The sequence below is a fragment of the Peromyscus leucopus genome, chromosome X (genome assembly GCF_004664715.2).
Source record: "Peromyscus leucopus breed LL Stock chromosome X, UCI_PerLeu_2.1, whole genome shotgun sequence".
Taxonomy (NCBI): Eukaryota; Metazoa; Chordata; class Mammalia; order Rodentia; family Cricetidae; genus Peromyscus; species Peromyscus leucopus.
In genome coordinates, this window is record NC_051083.1 from 34711191 (window position 1) to 34732112 (window position 20922).

Below are 20922 nucleotides of genomic sequence, written 5' to 3' on the forward strand. Positions count from 1 at the left end.
GCTGGCCTTTATTATTTACTACTTATAGTTTTTTGAGACAGGGTCTCACCATATAACCTTGGCTGACTTTATTTTCTTGAAACTCCATACTAATGAAGAGTCTGCTTTCTCTGAGAGGTGCTTAGATAATTTTATAATCTATGAATTCTTTATCTCTATGGGGAACTCTAATATTTAGTAATTTCCTTCCAATCCTTTTTCAGGACTTCTATTTTTGCAACTCCCCTTTGGGTTAGATTTGGAATTCTATATATTTAATCTCTTATGTCTTTACTTTCTGATCAATTTTCTTGACTATCTTCTCATTTTTATATTAATTTCTTTTGAGAAAGAGTCTCACTATGTAACTCTGGCTGTCCTAGAATTCACCCTGTAGACTGGGCTGTCCTCAAACTCACAGAGATCTGCCTGCCTCTGCTGGGATTAAAGGTACGCACCACCACTGCCTGGGTTGAATTTTTTTCCTGAGAAAAGTCTCATTTTGTAGCCCAAGCAGACCTTTATCTTGAACCAATCCTCCTATATGAGCCTCCCAGTGCTGGGATTACAGCTGTGCACCATCACATCTAGCTTGATGTGGTAGGCCTACCCTAGTGTTCGTTGTTTTAAGTAACAAATGAATACTTTTGTCACCACAAAATATCCTTATGTTGTGCACCTGAAACTGTTATAAATTCTCCAGTGTGTGTGTGTGTGTGTGTGTGTAACAAAGTCTGTTTATTTGTTAAGCAAATGTTTTATGACAGGCAAAATGGGATAGCAATGAAATCTACAACACAAGTCTATGTCGTTCTTTTAAACTTCCCTGACATTTGTCATCTATAGCTTAAGGGTACTGAAGACCTCATACTAGTATTAAAAGTTACCAGGTTCATTCTTAGTCTTTAAAGCTCACCCTTAAAGTGGGAAGAAAGGTTAACTTAATATTTCCTTTCTAAGCCAGGCAGGGTGGTCAACGCCTTTAATCTCAGCAGTAGGAGGCAGAGACAGACAGATCTACAAAGCAAGTATACAAAGCCTGGTCTACAAAGCAAGTTCCAGGACAGGCAGGGCTATACAAGGAAGCCCTGTCTCAAAAAAATTCCTTTTCAAGCCATGAGAGGAAAATGTAACCTTGACCTAAAAGTACTAAAGAAAAGGTACTTACATTAATGCTGTCTTTTTGAGTTATTAAAAACCTAATATTATTCCATGCTAACACTAAGAACACAAACTGGGTGGTATTAACTGATTTTAAGGAATGATTCAATGTTTGGCATTATGCCCTACCTTGTATACATAATTTCCTTTTTCCTCCCCTCCCTTGAGTCAGGAAGTCTGTTCTTGAGGCATTTATATTTTCCAAATTGTTTTGAATGCCAGAAAACATTTTTAAAACTCAATGAAAAATATTGAAATGTTCCTTGGTACAAGACCATAAAAAATATTTCTTAACTATGGACCTATATCTTGGTGTAATATACAAAACACCTTACAAATGAAATATACATAGCTTATCCCTTAAAGGTACTGTAGACTAAAGTCACTGGACAACCACTTCCTACAGACATTACTATAACACTATAATCATTATTTGAAAAGGCTTCTTTAACTTCTGTTTTTAATATGATTTAGACTTCTATAAATTATTTGGTATGGCAAAAAATTAGGATGGTTATCCAAGCCATGTTAAGAAACAATATTTTAATTTATTTTAGAAGACAATTTGATTAGATTCAATTTATTTCACTTGCTAATGAAATAAATCAGTACAACATATTTACTTAACAAAATTATTTAAGAGAATATCATGAGACAACTTCTATGTTTAAAAGAAAGAGTATTGCTAGTTCTCCAGACCAACATTTTCTACACTTCATTCACCCCAACCCCCGCCCAGAATCCCAATTAGCAAATTTAACTCTCTTTAAAGAGAGCAATATAGAACAATTCTCATGGCAACACACCAAGTTAATTTTGGCAGGATTTTATATTAAATATAATGCAAATTATCATCTACTAAACCCACTGTGACAAAAATAATTCTCTGAACACTGTGCCTGTACTGAGTCAGGTTAAATCACTTGCTTACAGTTACTTAAATGTAGAGCCGCTTGAAACTCTTGAGTTTTTACAGGAACCAATTTCAACAAAACCCTGACTAAGTGTTTGACTACTTAAAAGAATACTCTCTTATATGCCAAAATATTACTTACATAACAATAAGCACCTAATTTTAGTTAAGTTTGCAATTCTGTTCATAACTAGTTTAATTCTGAGAGTCAGTCATTTGTTTTATTATATAAAATTATAAATACAAGCATGATAAAATTACTCTAGCACAAATAATCCAATATAAAAATAAGTTAACAAAATGAAGAGTTGAAATGTCTAATTCAACCAAATAGCTTATGTTTAGTAAGTAAAAATGTTTTGTTCAAAACTTACTCTGAATTTTTTAAAGTTCCTTAAAAGAACCTATAAAATTGAATGACGAGCATAATTATAGTTCATTCTGAATAAAACATCTTATTTTTAAAAGAAGTTGAACAAAGCTTACCTGTATAGAGCGAACACGAAAAGACAAAAATTTAAACATGGCTACGAACCCATGCTGCTGATAAAGAATTCCTGATGGTAAAACTTAAGTTAGAAAGAGGAGGCCAAGCCCTGCAAAGTCTGCTCCTACCAGCTGTTCCGGCAATTAGAAAATTTCCTGTCAGGCGGGTCCTGAAAATGCTAGAAAAAAAGGCTGGACAGTTTTCCTGTGGTAAAAGAAAGGAGAAACCTGCCTACAGAGGCTCTCTTGTAGCTGATAGGTAGGGAGGCCAGAACAGGAAACTGCAACAGATTTGCTGATAACCAAATCCTGTTGAAGTGTTTTTTTTCTCCTGATTCCCAGCAGTCCTAACAATTTTTACAACCAGTAAAACGAATGCCATTTTAGAATCCTGAGAAATGGCAGTATTTCTTAACTATGACTCTTAAAAGCAAGTGAAACTAGTCACTGCCTTTAAAATAATAAAAGTTGCTGATGCACAAGTGGGAATTTAGCCTTTGTATTGTTTATACCCATATACAAGACATGGCCTCAAGATGACTTTCAAGATATATATAGCCATGCCATGGGTGTTCCCTGTCAGTAAGGAAGAGTTTCATAACTATGCTTAGAAAACAAAGGCTACATGCAAAACACAACAAAACAAAAAACAACAACCTTTTAGACTAAAGGACAAATTCTTTCCATCACAAATGAATAGAAATGGAACTTACATGTTAAAGGCAAGGCTCTAGTAACTAAAATTCAATTCTCAGCTGATAAAATCTAAATTAAAAAGTCCAACCTCTGGGTTTATTAGTGAGCAAAAACATATTTCCAAGAAACTAAGCTGGAAAGGAAGGCAGAGCCTAGCTTCTATATCAGCCCTTCCTCATTTCACTTACTGGCATTTTTGCATTGGAAAATATTTTTAAATTATGCCAATACTCAGAATCACTGTAAGTGGCACTTAAAATAACCAAAGGATCAGCAGATACATGATGTGATCTAATGTAAATTTAATATATGTGGATCCAAGAAAAACCTCAAGTGCTAATCTACATAGCTTACAAAATTAAATAAAATCACTGAAAGTTCAAACCCAAAGAGACTCTGAAAACATCCAGAATATGGGCCTTAGGGTGTAGCTCAGTGATCATGTTGTGTAGCATGTATAGAACCCGAGGCTTCAATCCTCAGGACATGGAAAGTGGGGAGGAGGAGGAGCAGTAAGAATAAGCTAACTTTCAGGATGAAGAGACTATGGCAGAGCTAGGCACATTTTTGGCGACAGAGTTCTCTAGAGTTGGGGCTCAGCTAAGCACTTATCGATTGAGCTATAATATAGTGCCCATTATGTGCTAAATAAAAAGCGAGGGTTCTTCTTGCTACATCAAATTTTCATGGCAAGGGCATCATGTAAATGGAGAATAATTTTTAAAAAATGCTACATCACCAAATACATTAGAATCAACTAAAATAAATGTCTACCATAGATCTTTGACTTATATACTCAGATGACTGCACACTTGTCTTAGTTAAAAACACATGACTCTGTTTTTCAGTAAGGAAAGCACTTATAAGCTTTTCATAAAATTCTCCCTCTCTCATGAATCACTTAAGTCTTAAGAAGCTCCAACAGGGCAGCAAATTAGGACATCCACCTAATGTACTACTATAGTCTGAACATGAGGTACTTCATCAGACTATACATTCACAGTTACATAGAACTATTTTTTTTTTTTTTTTTTTTTGGTTTTTCGAGACAGGGTTTCTCTGTGTAGTTTTGGTGCCTGTCCTGGATCTCGCTCTGTAGACCAGGCTGGCCTCAAACTCACAGAGATCCACCTGGCTCTACCTCCCGAGTGCTGGGATTAAAGGTGTACGCCACCACCGCCCAGCCTAGAACTAATTCTTTAAAGTAGTAGTATATTATCAGGAGTATTGTTTTCCTGTTTGCATTTTTTTCCTTTGAAGTCCTTTGTCTTTACAGTAGGCAGAATAATCCTAAAGCACATATCATAGCCAGGTGAGGTGGCACAGGCTTATAATTCCAACACCAGGGAGGCAGAGGCTAGAGGATCTGGAGTTTGAGGCCAGCCTGACACACAAATAAAGGCTTTATTTATTCACAGCTTCATACTATATCCTAGCTATGGGAAAAACAACAACCACCACCCAGAAACACAAACCCAAACATAAATTAAAATAGGTTATGACCCTACCCAAAACTCTTCACTGGCTTCCAATTATAAAACAAAATTAAATTCCTCCATCAATGGAGCTTAAAGTAAGCTATACCAAATGCTACTTTGATCTTGACTTTGTGGCTATAGCCACTAAAATACTTAGACATAAACATTTAGTTTTAAACCTATGGTAACATTTTTTCTTTAAATCGTCAATGTTATAAGAAATTTTGATTTTCTATTAATATAATAAGCCCAGAGTTTCTTCTTTGATCTACTAATTTGATAACTTATCTAAATAGGTTTCTTAATATTGACCTATACTTGTATTTGGGGGGAAATTATCTTAATGTAATTTTGAACTTAATGTATAGATGTTTTACTAGGATATTTGCACTTGTGTTCATGTTAAATTATCACGCTATTTTTTTCTGTACCACTTTTCATTTTCATGGCCATAATTTTGTAAAACAAAATAGATGCTAATAAGAAATTTTGATGGTCTGCACTGTGAATGTGAATGTGAGTGTGTATGTGTGTGTGTGTGTGCATATGGTATATGTACACATGCTTTATGCTCATTTACTAATGATTTAAATTATTTTTACTATTCATTTCTGAATAATATAGTTTAGATTTCCCTTTAAATATAGTTCAGAACAAATTAATATAGTATTATATTTAGTAGTATTTTTTAGCATACCCAGAAATGCAAAGAAAGACTAGTATAGTAATAAACCCTGTCACTGAGCTTTAACAATATCCCTTTTTTGTTTTTTTCTTTTTCTTTTTAAAGATTTATTTATTTTTTTGTACATGAGTGTTCTATCTGCATGTATACCTGCATGCCAGAAGAGGGCATCAGATTCCATTATTCATATTCCATTATTGATGGTTGTGAGCCACCATGTGGCTGAGAATTGAACTTAGGCCCTCCAGTGCTCTTTACTGCTAAGCCATTTTTCCAATCCCTCTTGTTTTGTTTTTAAACAGGAGTTTCATGTAGCCAGACTGGCCCTCAAGCTCAGGATGTAGCTGAGGATGACGTTGAACTTCTGCTCCTCTTTCCTTCACTTGCAGAGTGCTGGGATTACAGTTCTGCACCATTACACCTGGTTTTATGTGGTGTGATAGAACCTAGAGTTTCCTGTATGCTAGGCAAGTGTTCTATAAACTGAGCTACATCTTCAGGGCAGCTTTAATAATTCTTGCATAATAATAATATATGTTTCATATATTCACTTCCCCTTTCATGTAATTATTTTTAAATAACCCCGAATCTCCTTCCTATCCGTGGTTATATAGTTTTGCTTTCCTAGTGTTGTACATTTGCATCCCCTCACTATCTATTTCACTGACTGAATTTATATTGAATTCCCTCCTCTTGGTTTTTATTGGTCTACTTTTTTTCTTTGTTAAGTGAATATAGAACTGCTTTTATTTCAATTATCCCATTTGCTGATGCTCTCTTGCAGGTATAGCTGTAACAATAATATTTAAGATAGTACTATATCCTAGCCACTATCATTTACATGGAATTATCTCAGATAATTGTTACCACTTAACTCATTTTTAAGTTCAATTATCTGCACTACAGATTGCTGTGGGATGGTCTTTCTGTATGTTGTGAATATGTGGTGCTTTCATTGGTTGATAAATAAAGCCACTTTGGCCTATGGCAAAGTAGGATAGAGACAGGCAGCAAATCCAAGCAGAGATACAAGAGAAGGGCAGAGTCTGGGAGACGCCAGACAGCTGCCCAAGAACATGCCAGCAGACTGGTAATGCCATGGCCATGTGGCAATAGTTAGAGTAATAGAAATGGGTTAATTTAGATGTAAGAGCTAGCTAGTAATAGGCTTGAGCCATCTGTGAAACATAAGTAACATTAAACCTCTGAATGGTTATTTGGGAACTGGCAGGTGGGAGAAGTGGGAGAGAATTCTGTTTACAACAGACAAAGGGGCTGAGGCTTAGAGGGAACATTCAATAACCTGCTGCTCAAGTCTATACAGTTTGAATATGGAACTGATGCGATGTTGGTGGCAGCATAATAAAGCAATTCAGTGGAGAATGGAGAATGTATGTGAACTAACTAGCACAGTGGTTCTCAACTTTTAATATAGTTCCTCATGTTGTGGTGATCCCCAACCATAAAATTATTTCATTGTTACTTCATAACTGCAATTTTGCTACTGTTATGAATCATAATGTAAATATCCAATATACAGCATACCTGATATGCAACCCCTGTGAAAGTGTTGTTCAAACCCCCAAAAGGGTCAAGACCCACAGGTTGAGAACCACCAAACCAGTAGCTCACTTAGGTAAAAACAAACAAAATCAGGAAGTTGCTAAACTTTCTGATAAGGCTCTGAAGGAAGATAGCTCAATAGAAGGTCCAAGGCAGAACCATAAACACAGTTAAGCCCAATTATTAACCATCTTCATGATCCTGTAACTGGGGATGCAGCTCAGTTGGTGGAGTGTTTGCTTAGTATGCATGAAGCCCTGGGGTTGATCATCAGCCAGGCATAAACCAGGCATTGTAGTACACACCTGTAATCATAGTACTTTTGGAGGTGGAGGCAGAAAGGTAAGATGCTAAAAGTTATCTTCCACAATATAGGAAATTTGAGGCCAACCTGGAATATTTGCAGTTGTCTTAAAACACACACACACACACACACACACACACACACACACACACACACAACCAACCAACCAACCCCCCCACAAAAAACCCAACTAAATTTGTATGCTAACCACGTAAAATCATCATGTTCTTAACTGATTTGTTTAGAATATATTTTTGTATAGTAATACAAGTTCTTCAGATAGTTAAGGGTTTGGTATCTAAAGTTTTCCTCAAAGTATAAGAGTCTTAGTGTACATTCATCCATAATTGCTACTATAAGATGATAAGGTTTTGAAATCAGAGACAGGATACAAGGTTTATAAAGATGATTGACTTGAGCTAAATGGTAGTGGACTCCTGGTTCACTGTGAGGACTTACTTCTAAGGCCTTGTCTAGATGGAAAGTAAGGACGCTATGTTCTACTTGTCCTTCCCATGGGCCAGAAAAGAGAGGGGAAGCAGCATCAGTGTCCCGGCTAGGAACTTATCACATCTCTCTTTGTCTACATAGTTTTTTCTGTTTACTCTCAAGATCTTAGTCATGCTTGTATGAAATAGTTAACTTAAAATATTCATTTAGATAAAGGGGCCATAGCTTTTCATATGTCAGTATTTCAGTTTGACTCAGTCAACCATTCATGCTTGAATATCACTCAGTTAAGTTACTTGCTTTCCTTCCAAATATGAACAGAATCACTCAACCTGAAAGAATGGATACTGTTTTGTGATGAATACACCAGAGCAGAGAAGTAACTTTAAATCAGAGGAGGCAAGCCATACCTGTGGTAAGCTGTGATAAAAGGAAAAGTAGTTTTGTTTAAATTCTGGTGAAGAGGTGTTTTAAGGCATAGAAAAAAGGATCTCTAGAAGTAAAACAAAACAAAAACACCCTGAAAGAATGCCAAAAACCAGCAAAGAGAAGCCTTGTAAGTTTGGGTACACATATTCTATTTAATGCTACCACACTGTGCTAATTATAATCCTATTTATCTCAGAAGTATTTTCCCTAGGTGGCATTTATTTAGATCAACTAGAGGATTTTATCCCAAGCTCTGAGTACTGAACTACACTTCTCAGTCAATGAGTTAGAATGACAGACAATAATTGATGAAATTAGTCAATAAGTGTTATTGTACCACACCATGCATTTTCCTGCCAATGAGTACTCAACTGTACTTTTCTGTTTTGAATAGCGCATTGCTTATTGTCTACTTCATTTAAGATTCTTTCTGTAGCTTATTTTGTGCTTTAACCAGGGCTGCTAAGAGTGTGCTGAACTCATGGCTTTAAGTGTTATTTGGGATGCTCAAATTCAAGTTTTAAGACAGATTGAGGGAGCCTAAATGAGCAAGTGAAATACCCTGAAAGGAATTATGCACACCATTGCAGTCTCATGGTTACAGAATGAGCAGTATCTAAAATAATGGTAGAAGTGGAAGATAGAAACTACTGCTAACGGCTAATGCCCCAATGTGACTTCTGGAAATCTAAAAAGAACAGGTTATTTGCTGCCTGTGTACTACTGCCTGTGTCCTTCATAAAGGAACCTGAAATATGCAAGGTCCCAGGGTTCAATCCTAAGCATGGCAAAAAAAAGCTTCAGAATATTTTCAAATGCCTAATAAATGGGGCATTTTGGGGACAGGACCCAAGTCTAAACATAGGGATCATGTAAGTTTCATATTCACTTTATATATACAGCCAGAAGCTAATTTTATCCAGTATTTTTCATGAGTCTGAATCTTTACTACAATCTGTCATATCTGTACAGGTGTGGAATTTTTGACTTGTACCATCATGTCCATACTTTAAAAAGTTCTGTATTTTGGAGTACTTTGGATATATTAGTTTTAACCAGCTTATTTTGCTTAACAATTATATGCATAACTCTAAGAGCTATGGAGACTGGATTAATAAATGCTGTTTTGTAGCAATATGTCACTTACAAAGACATTATAAGCAATTCATGTATGCATGGTTATTGAAAATACATGACAGAAGGGAGGTTGGTGCAGTGGTGCACAACTCTGGTCCTAGCTACTCATTTGGGAGGCTGAATCAGGAGAAAGGCTCGAGCCCAGGAGTTTGAAGCTGGTTGGCAGAGAGTATTATTCTGTGTCTTATTTTTTTTATAAATGAGTGAATGAATGGCAGACGGGATGGAAGGGTCAAAGGACTAAATTAAGGGAAAGTGAACTCATTTCATAATTTGCCCGAGGCCAGGCCTACTTTCAGCAAAACAAACAAACAAACAAACAAACAAACAAACAAACACTGGCTACAACCCTATTCCTTAGGAACATACTTCACCTCTGGCCAACAACATAAGAAAACAGGAGCAGCCTTTAGAAGGAGTAAGATGGGAAAATTAATACTTACTAGGCTCTTACTTTGTGCTAGGCATTACTTCTCCCCTTTTATTCTCGATCCTTAGAAGGACATTTGAATACTATTACAAGAACTATTAAGAGAATCAATTCCCTACTAAACAGAAAGCTGCTTTATATTATTCTTTAATGACCATCTTGGCAGTCAAGACTTGCCAATTCTTCAGCACAGATCATGAAGACCATGGAGTTCTATCTCTGCTATGAAGGCAGTTTCTTGTCTAAGTCCCGCAGGAATGAAAGATAAAGTAACCCATTCTTATCACCAGAGGAGACAAAATAAAAGATACTGGCTGGAGTTAAGTTGTGAGATAAATGAATTGTGCATAAATATGAATTTGATAAAGCAACATATCCGGAGGAGATGCTATCATTTGATCTTCTGGTGATGAGCAATTTATTTTAATTTGGGCAAATTTCTTAATATGTTATGAGATGAACAGAGGAAATAAAGAACTTTAGGTGAGTAAAGACAGTTAATGCTTTACTCTTTAGGAAGAATAATAGCATTAAAACTTAGAGAAGACAGAAGAGGATCTAAGACATGGCTAGGAAGCAGACTCCAGGAAAAACATCAAATAGAATAGAGGAATTAATGAGGAAATGGCTTTATCACAAATAGAATGATATGCTTAAGATACACACTGGGACTACCTCTGTGTTAGATAGAAGGCCTGAGTGGAGATGTTTTGTATTCAGAAGAACCTAGGCTCTTCTTTACAGGTATTGTCTTAGGCAAATGGATTTAACCATCACACTTCTCACCTTCCCTCCCTTGTCTTTTGTTTACACCATTTTCCCCTGAAAAAATTAATCGCCAAATTGACATTTACTTTCAAAATCCTACTCTTCAACACTCATTTTTCATATTCTATAATTTACATTTTAAAATATTACATAATACAGCTACTTAAAAGTTGCTTAAAATGCCGGGCGGTGGTGGCGCACGCCTTTAATCCCAGCACTCGGGAGGCAGAGGCAGGTGGATCTCTGTGAGTTCGAGCCAGCTGGCTACAATGAGTCCAGAAAGGCGCAAAGCTACACAGAGAAACCCTGTCTCGAAAAACCAAAAAAAAAAAAAAAAAAGTTGCTTAAAATTTTTATTAAAAGTTAAAGGGTCAAAAATTGCTGCCAGGCTTATAACAAAAAAGCAGCATTATTGGTACCCTTTCAGCTTTCTTCATCATTCCCTCTGATTTTTTTTTTTTTTGCCAGTCTTACTCAAGCTCAGGCTGGCCTGGTACTCCTTATGTAGCCCATGCTTACCTTGAACTTGTCGAAACCTTCCTGCTTCAGTGTTGGGATGAAGGGGATAAGCCACTGTGTTTGGCTTTCCTGACATGTCATCTAATGCTATCAATTTCTGACATCATTAGACATCCTATTTTATAACTTAGCAATCATAACATTAATTTCAATAAAACTGTTATTTACTCTTTATAACTACTGTGATTTTGTAGAAACTTAATTTCCTAGTATGCTAGCTGCATTTTTTTTTTGTTTTTTCCTTAAGATTGCATTATGGTGGCTTTGTTTTAAAACTTACTTTCCTTGTATCTATTTCAAATTCTTTCTGCTTTGCAACAGCTTCTCAAGTGAACTTTCAACACTCAGACATATTAGAGAATTCATCACTTTTATACCATTGACGGCTTCCCTATCCTCTCTGTGGGCAGCATTCCTGGAACTGTGTGTCTCAGTTTGGATTTAGTATTCTTTAAGCCTACTGAATAAAAGAGCTTTCTGAAGATTCATTTATTTACTATGATTAGAAGGTCCCTTCTTCAGCAGGATTGTAGTACTGGATACTTTGCGTCCTGAGTACCATGTCTCTTTTTCTTCATCAACAACTCTCTAGAAACATCCTCCCACAGGTAATATCTGAAAATATATTGTCTGAAAATAATTTTCACTATGTATTTTAAAGACATTGTTCTTTCTCTTCTATCATATAGGAGGAATCTCACAACCAGCTGTATATGATTTTTTAAAATCTCTTTAAAAAGTTCTTAAAAATGGGGCAGAGTGTTATATATCTATAATCCTAGTTATATGAGACGCTGGCCAAATCAAAACAAACAAAAGAGGGGGGGCTATCTTTATTCCTGTGGTTTTAGTATTTCATAAAAATGACTATTTTTGAGATCAGGCCCTTTTGGTCTTTCTTCTACTAGTAGTCTTTTGGTAGGTAGGGCTTTTTAATCCAGAGATTCATCCTTACTTGGGGGAAAATGGTACTATCATAGACTACCTAATAGAAGAAAATGAGCATCATTATATGAGTATGAAAGAAAAATAAGGCAATTAAAATCATTCAATTGGTTATAGCTAACATTCTGATTTCAGAGATTAAAAGATGTGAAAATATGTTTCTAATGGTGTTTCTTCTTCTATTTCTTTCATTTTTATTCATTTGAATAAGGGTGGAACCTTTTACACAAGGAGTTAGTTCCAGCTACTCAGGAGGCTGAGACAAGGGAATTGCATGAACACAGGAGTTCAAAGTCAGCCCTAGGTTACCCTATATCAAAAGGAGGCACTGAATAGCATGGGCCTCGTCATTTGGGTACTATTAAACAGCAAATAAGCCATATTTGGCCACTACTTCATGAAGTTTACACTTTAATATGGAATATGGACAAGTAAATAAATAATGGGATTTGGTGTGGTATTTGCATTAAGATAAGCAGACTACTATGGCTGGACAAAGGAAAATGCTTAAGTAAAAATGGAAGTCAATGTGTTAGTTGTGTCAGGAAAATGCCTCAGCTAAAATGATACCTAATCCTGAACCTCAGAGATGATTAGGTTAAAAGGAAAGGGGTGGGCAGTTAAGAACCATGGGAGAAGAAATACCTGTGGAAGTGAAGAAGCAAAAGAGAAGCTGACATATTAGAATGGGTGGACTCTGAGTAGAAGACAGAGTAGTGTGGCCAGATAGGATGTGAAGACAAGTGGAGAAAGACCTTGTTTATTATTATACAGGATACTATAGGTCATATTGCAGAGTTTAGCTCTTATTTAAAGGAAGCACAAAACTATTGAGAGGCTTTAAGCAGAAGAGTAAAATAAACTCATTCCTCTGTAACTCATATAGTATAACTATTTGTTTGACTTCTGAAAAATTAACTTTTGCAACATGTTAAAAAAAAGCCAATAGAAACATGTAACTAGGCAGGCATGATGGTACATGTCTATAATTCCACAACTTGGGAGGTGAAGGCAAGAGGATCAGGAATTCAAGGAGATTCTTATCTACCCAGAGAGACTGAGGCCAGCCTGGGCTACATTTAACCCTGTCTCAAAGCTACTCCTCTATCAAAGAAGAGAAACACATATACACATATTAGCAGTAACTCGATGGAAGACATAACAAAAAATATTCCATTTACAATAACAAAAATTGAAACAAGGTATGGTAGCCTTCTAATATTAGTACTTGAAGCTGAGGCAAGAGAATTACCAGTTTGAGACCATTCTAGGCTACATAGTAAGTTCCTGACTAGCTTCAGAGGGGAAAAAAACAATAAAAAGAATTACAAATACCCATAAATTGCTTGGTGGTGGTGGCACATGCCTTTAATCCCAGCACTTGGGAAGCAGAGGTAGGCAGATCTCTGTGAATTCAAGGCTAGCATGGTCTACAAAGAGTTCTAGGACAGCCCGGGCTACAAAGAGAAACTCTGCCTTGAAAAACCAAAACCAACCAACCAACCAACCAAACAACCACCAAAACAAACAAATAAAAAACAAAACCAAAAATACCCCATAAATTATCTTACTTATACACTTAGTATATAAAAACTGTATGCAAAAAGGCATAAAATTGTCGGGTAGTGGTGGCACACACCTTTAATCCCAGCACTCAGGAGGCAGAGGCAGGTGGATCTCTGTGAGTTTGAGGCCAACCTGGTTTACAGAGCGAGATCCAGGATAGCCAAGACTACATAAAAAAACCCTTTCTCGAAAAACAAAACAAACAAAAAGAAGCCATAAAATTTGAGAAAAGATACACAAGAATATTGAAATAAGTGAATATGCTGAGATGTGAAGACTAAATTTTTTAAAATAACTTTTATCATGTTAGCCTATAAACTTGACACAATTCTAATTAAAAAGTCGCAATACATTCTTTAGGAGTAACTGACAAACTAAATGTAATATTACTGGAAAATTAAATGCATAAGACTTTAATTTTTAAAAAGAAAAGGTCTTGACTTGCACATACTTAAAAATATGGTAAAAAACACAATGGTTGGAAAAGTATGTACACCAAAATACTTGTAGTTAAATTGTATCCTTCAAATAGACATGTTCAAGTTCAAGCTTTGTTACCTGTGAATATGGCCATATTTTAAAGTAGTATCTTTGTAAAAGCAATATAAATTAGGTTATATTGTATAAGACAGCCCCAAATCCTATGGCCAGCATTCTTATGAGGAAGGAATTTTGGACAGAGATACAGACAGCAATAACACCATGTAATTGTGGTGATATTATGTTCCCCAAAATATTGTGCACCCTAATGAACAGAATAGCCACTAGATATAGAGGCCAGAAAATGGTGGCACACATGCCTTTAATCCTATCACTTGGGAGGCACAGATCCATCCAGATCTCTCTGAGTTTAAAGCCACACTGGAAACAGCCAGTCATGGTGATTCACACCTTCACACCTTTAATCCCAGGAAGTGAGCCTTTAATCCCAGGAATTGATGGCAGAAAGCAGAAAGGTATTTAAGGCATGAGGATGAGGAACTAGAGGCTAGTTAAGCTTTCAGGCTTTTGAATAGCAGTTTAGCTGAGATTCATTTGGATGAGGACTCAGAGGCTTCCAGTCTGAGGAAACAGGATCAGCTGAGAAGTTGGCAAGGTGAGGTTAGCTGTGGCCTGTTCTGCCTCTGTGATCTTCCAGCATTCACCCCAATACCTAGCTCCAGGTTTGTTTTTATTAATAAGAACTTTTAAGATTCATGCTACATGTAATGGCTGAGATTGATATTGAAATATGTCTACATAACAATGTTTAGGCTACTGGCACACCAGAAGCTGGAATAGGCAAGGAAAGATCCTACTTTGGAGCTTCCAGGGATAGGTATTGCGGAAACTTTGACATCAGACTTTTGACTGCTCAAACTGAGGGAATAAATTTCAATTATTTTAAGCCTTGCAGTTTGTGTGCTATTTTGCTATGCCAACCCTCAGAAACTTATATAGTATGTAAAAGACAAATTAAATAAGATAAAAGAGATATCTTAAATGAATGCATAAAGAATGGATTTTATTTATTGAATAAATAGGGATTAAGACAACAGGCTATCTATTTGGTAAGTAAAGTAAAATATAAACATCATACCACAAATTAAAATACCAAGTGGATGATAGATTTAAATGCAATAACAGAAAAATATAAAACAAACCAGCAATACAACAAAAATCCAAAGATTAATAGGTCAAAATATAAGAGTTTGTTTTAATAACAGGGATAGGTATTCTTGCCAGAACAAGGTGGGCTAATTTAAAAATAAAAACATGTGTACATCTAATGCAAGGCATAAAAATCAATGTTTAAAAAACTGTATAAAATATTTGGAAAATTGATAATAGACATGGGATTAATGTCCAGAATATATTCAGAGACATACAAATAAAAAAGGAAATGAATTATCCAAAAGAAGTTCATGCTAAACATAAAAAAAATTAAGACTAACAATATGCAGATACTTAATCTAATAATCAAATGAGATGCAAACTAAAATGAGAAAGTATTAAATATTTAAAGTGGCTCCTAAAGACTGTTCTCTGATAACACTCCACTGTGGGACAGGAAATGGTCAAACAGGTACTCTCATATGCCGAAACTTTATCAGCAGTTTTGGAAGATTAATTGGTAATATCTATTGAAATTTAAATATTCATACCTTGTGGCTCAATGTAACCTTTTCTGTAGTCTATTGAAATATAAGTTTATAAAAATAGTGGAAAAATTACATTAAATAAAAGAAAAACACAGAATAGAATAGCATGTAACCATTGTAAAAAGATGTAACCATTTAAAAAAGAGGTAATATCTGTGTATGTTATGAAAAGATGTTCAAGACATGCCAGTGAAGAGAGCGAGTTGCAAAATAACTGTCATATGTATAGAATAGCAAAATTATAGCTGAGCTGTTGACAATGGACAGCTGTCCCAGGGAGATGGGAACAACTTACTAATTTATTTATACATATTTAATGAGTACTTCATGTGTGCCTTGTTCTAGGTGCTAGGGATTCAATATTGAGTAACAATTAAAAAAGGAGGAAATGGTAAATAATCCACTTTCTATGTTAAGTATTTCTTTAAAGAATGACCATAATAGGTATGTACATATAAATGAACACACACACACACACACACACACACACACACACACACACACAGAAACAAGAAACAGTCTTATTACTAACCTAGCTGGTATCAGACATGTGATTCTTTTGCCTCAATTTCCTGAGAGTTTATTACAGATCTGTGCCACCAGACCCAGTTTTGTCATTCTTTTAAAACAAATCTTTTTTTTCTTTTTCCAAGACAGGGTTTCTCCGTGTAGTTTTGGTGCCTGTCCTGGATCTCGCTCTGTAAACCACGCTGGCCTTGGAACTCACAGAGATCCGCCTGCCTCTGCCTCCTGAGTCCTGAGTGCTGGGATTAAAGGCGTGCACCACCGCCCCACACAAATCTTAAACAGTAGTTAGAAAGGTCATTGGCATATTGTTGTGTGATATTTTGTTTGCATTCTGACACTCCTGAGACTGATAATAAAGTTTGTTTTGAATCAGAGGGCGGAGCTAGCTACTAGATGACCAAAATTAACTATAGAGGTTTTGGAGAATTGAGAACAGATAGACACAGAAAGTAGTAAGGCAGAGCTGAGAGAGTCTTGGCCCTTTTGGAGGGAGGAACAAAAGAGATAGAAAGTCACTGGTCGCTTCTCTGTCCCTTCTCTGATTCTTACCTCAATATCTGACTCCCAAAGTTTTATTGATAAAATAAAAAAATATCAACATATTAAACATATCAACATATTAAACTAATGTGAAAGCATCAACGAGTGCCTTATATTATAAAATGATTGCTTTACTTAGTTTAAAATTAAGAATAATTTTACAACATCTGGTTTGTCTCTGTCCTTTGTGATACATATTTTACTTACAGTTTGTGGATTAATCTCCTCCTCTCCCATAGGTTCATCCATAATTTGCTGTCCATTCTGTGAAAAGCACAGCAAGTACAAAGTTATCAAGAAAGATTTCACATCAAAATTGTATGAAGACAGACAAAAAGAAAATAAACCAACAAAACTACCAACCCATCATCTAGAATATTTTCATCCCTAAAGAGTTTCTGTGAAACAGAACTACCATCTAAAAATGCAGTGACAACTTTTGCAACAAGTTTTGTTTCAGAAGTTCATAGGCAATTTAATTATTTTAAACTAACTGAGCATTTTTCCATGGAACTAATAAACAATGACTACCTTTCCAGGTGAGCTCTCATGCTTCATAAGTAAATGCATTATAAATGGTCTTAGTCAAGCCTCACCTAACATCATTTATAATACTTTGTACAGCAAAACATATTCTAAACTCCAATGCCATTAATAATTAATCAGGAAAACTGATTAATTATTGTGGAGAAAACTAAGCTCAATCTCCACATCAAAGTAAGTTCCATATGGACTAAACATTTAAATGCCAAAAATAAAACTAAGTAAGTATTAGAATATGGGTGAGTAATCGTTACAAGAATATAAATCATAAAGAGAAAAGTGACATTTCCATCCATAAAAGTTATTCTACCAGACACAAAAAATTACAAATGACAAACTGATTACAAAAAACTAAAGCAACATGACAAATAGTTGGTATCCTTGATACATAAAGAACTTTGTTTTACAAACCTGTAAGAAAAAAACGATGAACCTCAACAGAAATGAGCAATAAGGGAAAAAAGAATTCAGCCTTAGTGCCAGTCATAAAAACGCATTTGACCCAAAGATAGCTTTTGCCTTCCAAATCAGTAATAGCTTCCAAAAACCTGAAACTAACACTCAATGGGCATGGGGAAAATTTTGGGTTACTGGTAGAGAAAGTGTAAATCAGCACTCTTTGAGGAGGACAATTTGAGTCTATTAAAAACAAACAAATACCACACATAAAATTTTAGTTTCCCATCCATTCTACTTCTTTTAAAATAGACAAGTGTACAAAGATGTATATACAAGATGCTCACCATAATTATTTTTTCCAAAAAGAACTCCAAATTGGAAACCTAAATTCCTAACAATAGAAAACTAGTTAAATATAGTATGATACATCCATATAACGGAATACTATGTGGTCATTAAAATGATAAAGATGTAAATTTATTGACATGGAAAGACAGTCACATATAATAAGTGAAAAAGCAGTTTACAAAATGATATGGATTATAACAAACCCATTTTAAACAAATATATACATGTCTTAATGTATATATTTGTATGGGAAAACACTCTGGAAGGAAATACATCAAAATGTTAACAGTGGCTATCTCCAAATGGCAGAATTTCAGATGACTTAAACTTTTATTTTGCTTATTTGAATTTTATAATGTATCTATAGTATCTACAACCTATAATAGGTTTTATTTGTGTAACTGAAAAATGAAACAGTAGGGAGTGGTGACCCATGTCTCTAGTCCCAGAATTTGGGATCTTGAGGCAGGTCTGTAAATTTGAGGCCAGCCTGAGATATGCAAGCCCACATCTCAAAGAAACAAAAACAAAACTTAAAAAAATGGAACTTAGGAATATTATTATTCATAAAAATTCATCTGTTATTCCTTCAGTGGACAAAAGCCCTCTAAAGCTCCTTGCTGATTCAACAAAAGTACCAGGACCTAAATTAACCATTTTTAGAGCATTATAAATGGGGAAATAATAAAAGGCAGCCCACAATACCACATAAGGCAGATTCTCTGAATTTAAATCCCTGTCTCTCTGCTCTCCCCAGCTCTATTTATCATTCATTCATTCATTCTTCATTTGTTCATTTATTCATGCTATGTTCTAGGTGCTGACCTGGAGATAAATGCAAACATGTCTTCCATCCTAAAATCTTTGTTTACTGACAAAGGGCACCTACACGCCTTGGTTAGAGGCTGTCTATACAATAACACAAAGGACAAAACTGGTGCCAAGATGCAGGAAAGTGGGGGTGGGGAGCATATGTAAAATAAAATCTTAATTTCCTGACACACTTTCAGAGGCTACAATACCCCCATTTCTGTGGTAACGGCATCCAAACTATCTTCAAGACATGCCTTTCTTCTAAAAGGTGTAACCTTTTATTTGACAGACTTCTGATTTTTTTTAATCCAATCTAGGGACCCCAAGGAAACCTTACATTAGTTCTTAAGAATACTGAGTTGGAGGTAAGTGTGTAGATTCGAAATCTCATTCTCACACTAGCAGTGATGAAGCCTTGGGCAAGTTATTTAAACCACATAAGATTTAGTTTCTGTACACAGAAAGTAACAATTTAGAGAGTATTATTCAGAGGATTGCGAAGATGAAAGATAAATACATGAAAACCTAATCTGAGTATTTGGCATTTAGTAAATCATCAGATTAGTTATTTTTTTTTTTATTATGTCCAGATGCAATCATCTCATCTATGGCTGGCCAACCTGCTATAACTTTCCTGTAACTGCTCTCTTAGTGAATGCTACCATCTAATTATATTTACCTTTCTCTATTATTTGGATTTTAGAACTCTTAGTCTAACTGGAGGTACATTTATATTTTCCTTGGGAACAGAATTTCAGAACCGCCAGTTCCTTGTAAGTTTCTTTTTTCCTTTCTTTCTTTCTTTCTTTTTTTTTTTTTTCTTTTCCGAGACAGGGTTTCTCTGTGTAGTTTTGCACCTTTCCTGGAACTCACTTGGTAGCCCAGGCTGGCCTCGAACTCACAGAGATCCACCTGGCTCTGCCTCCCGAGTGCTGGGATTAAAGGTGTGCACCACCACCACCACCACCACCACCACCACCACCACCACCACCACCACCACCACCACCACCACCCGGCTGGTTCCTTGTAAGTTTCAATGCATGCAAAACAGCCATCACATTTTTTACTTTTAAAGCCAGCTGGTACAACAGGAATAGCACTGAACTTGGCATTGATAGACCAGTGGTACTGACATAGAGACCTGGTACTCAGAAGCCTTATGATTTGGGGAAATTGGACTTTCTCTGAACTTATCATTTTCTCTGTTCAAATAGGGATTATTTGCCCTGTCTACTCAAAAGATTATTATTCAGCTCAAAATTGAGAGGATTCATAAGAAAGCACTTTGCTAACTGTACCAATGTAAAGTACTATTAAGATGAAATAGCTTCATAAGGATAAAATGAGACAACATAAAATCCTGTTGATAATCAGTAACACATCTCAAAAATCTTCTGTTTCAACTGCATATTGCATATAATCTATTTAAATTCTTTCCACCCTGTTTTTACCTATGTTCAAATGCTATCAGGATAAGAATGTAGGCTTGCCGGTGGTGGTGGTGGTGGTGGTGGTGGTGGTGGTGGTGGTGGTGGTGGTGGTGGCACACGCCACACGCCTTTAATCCCAGCACTGGGAGGCAGAGTCAGGTGGATCTCTGTGAGCTCGAGGCCAGCCTGGTCTACAGAGCGAGATCCAGGATAGGCATGGGGCGGGGGGCGGGGGGGGGGATGTAGGCTTATCAGGTAGCCCACTACTAGACTGCCTCTGAAAAAATACTGTCTGCAAAACACAATTACTCATTGTACAGTAATTTTCCTCACAAATTTGACTTTAAGAAGATACTAATAAATGAAGACTAATTTGCCTTTAGATTACCTGCAAAGCCATAGGAAGTAAATCTACATCCATGCTTATAATGTGCCCAAGTCTTATCTTTTATAGATAACTCAAGTTTCTCCAAATATTTAAGACAGATGAGACTTATGATACTATTTGCTGAGCATATTCTTGATTCATTTTAAAGAGTAGTATATTAAAACACATGCAATCAACATTCCAACTCTGGTTTTAAAAATGCAGAAACGTGGGTGATATACCTCCCTTTCCTAGATAATACACTTTCATTGATGCTGTTCACATTTGCAAAATTTTGGATATG

General features: G+C 35.8%; 1 protein-coding gene across 8 annotated transcripts in view; it reads right to left on the reverse strand.

The window, feature by feature from the left end:
- The window catches only part of Rps6ka3 (ribosomal protein S6 kinase A3), a 102522-nt gene that overhangs the window by 56346 nt on the left and 25254 nt on the right, over positions 1-20922 (reverse strand). For 4 of the 8 annotated variants that reach the window (XM_037199054.1, XM_028873229.2, XM_028873226.2 and 1 more), the window contains one exon: positions 16926-16982. In XM_037199054.1, the coding sequence (XP_037054949.1) occupies positions 16926-16967 (42 nt within the window). In that variant the 5' untranslated portion in view covers positions 16968-16982. Of the gene's footprint in view, positions 1-2539; positions 4233-16925; positions 16983-17672; positions 17695-18004; positions 18052-20922 lie in introns of those variants that run through there. The other 4 variants (XM_028873223.2, XM_028873222.2, XM_028873227.2 and 1 more) reach the window with 3 other exon arrangements.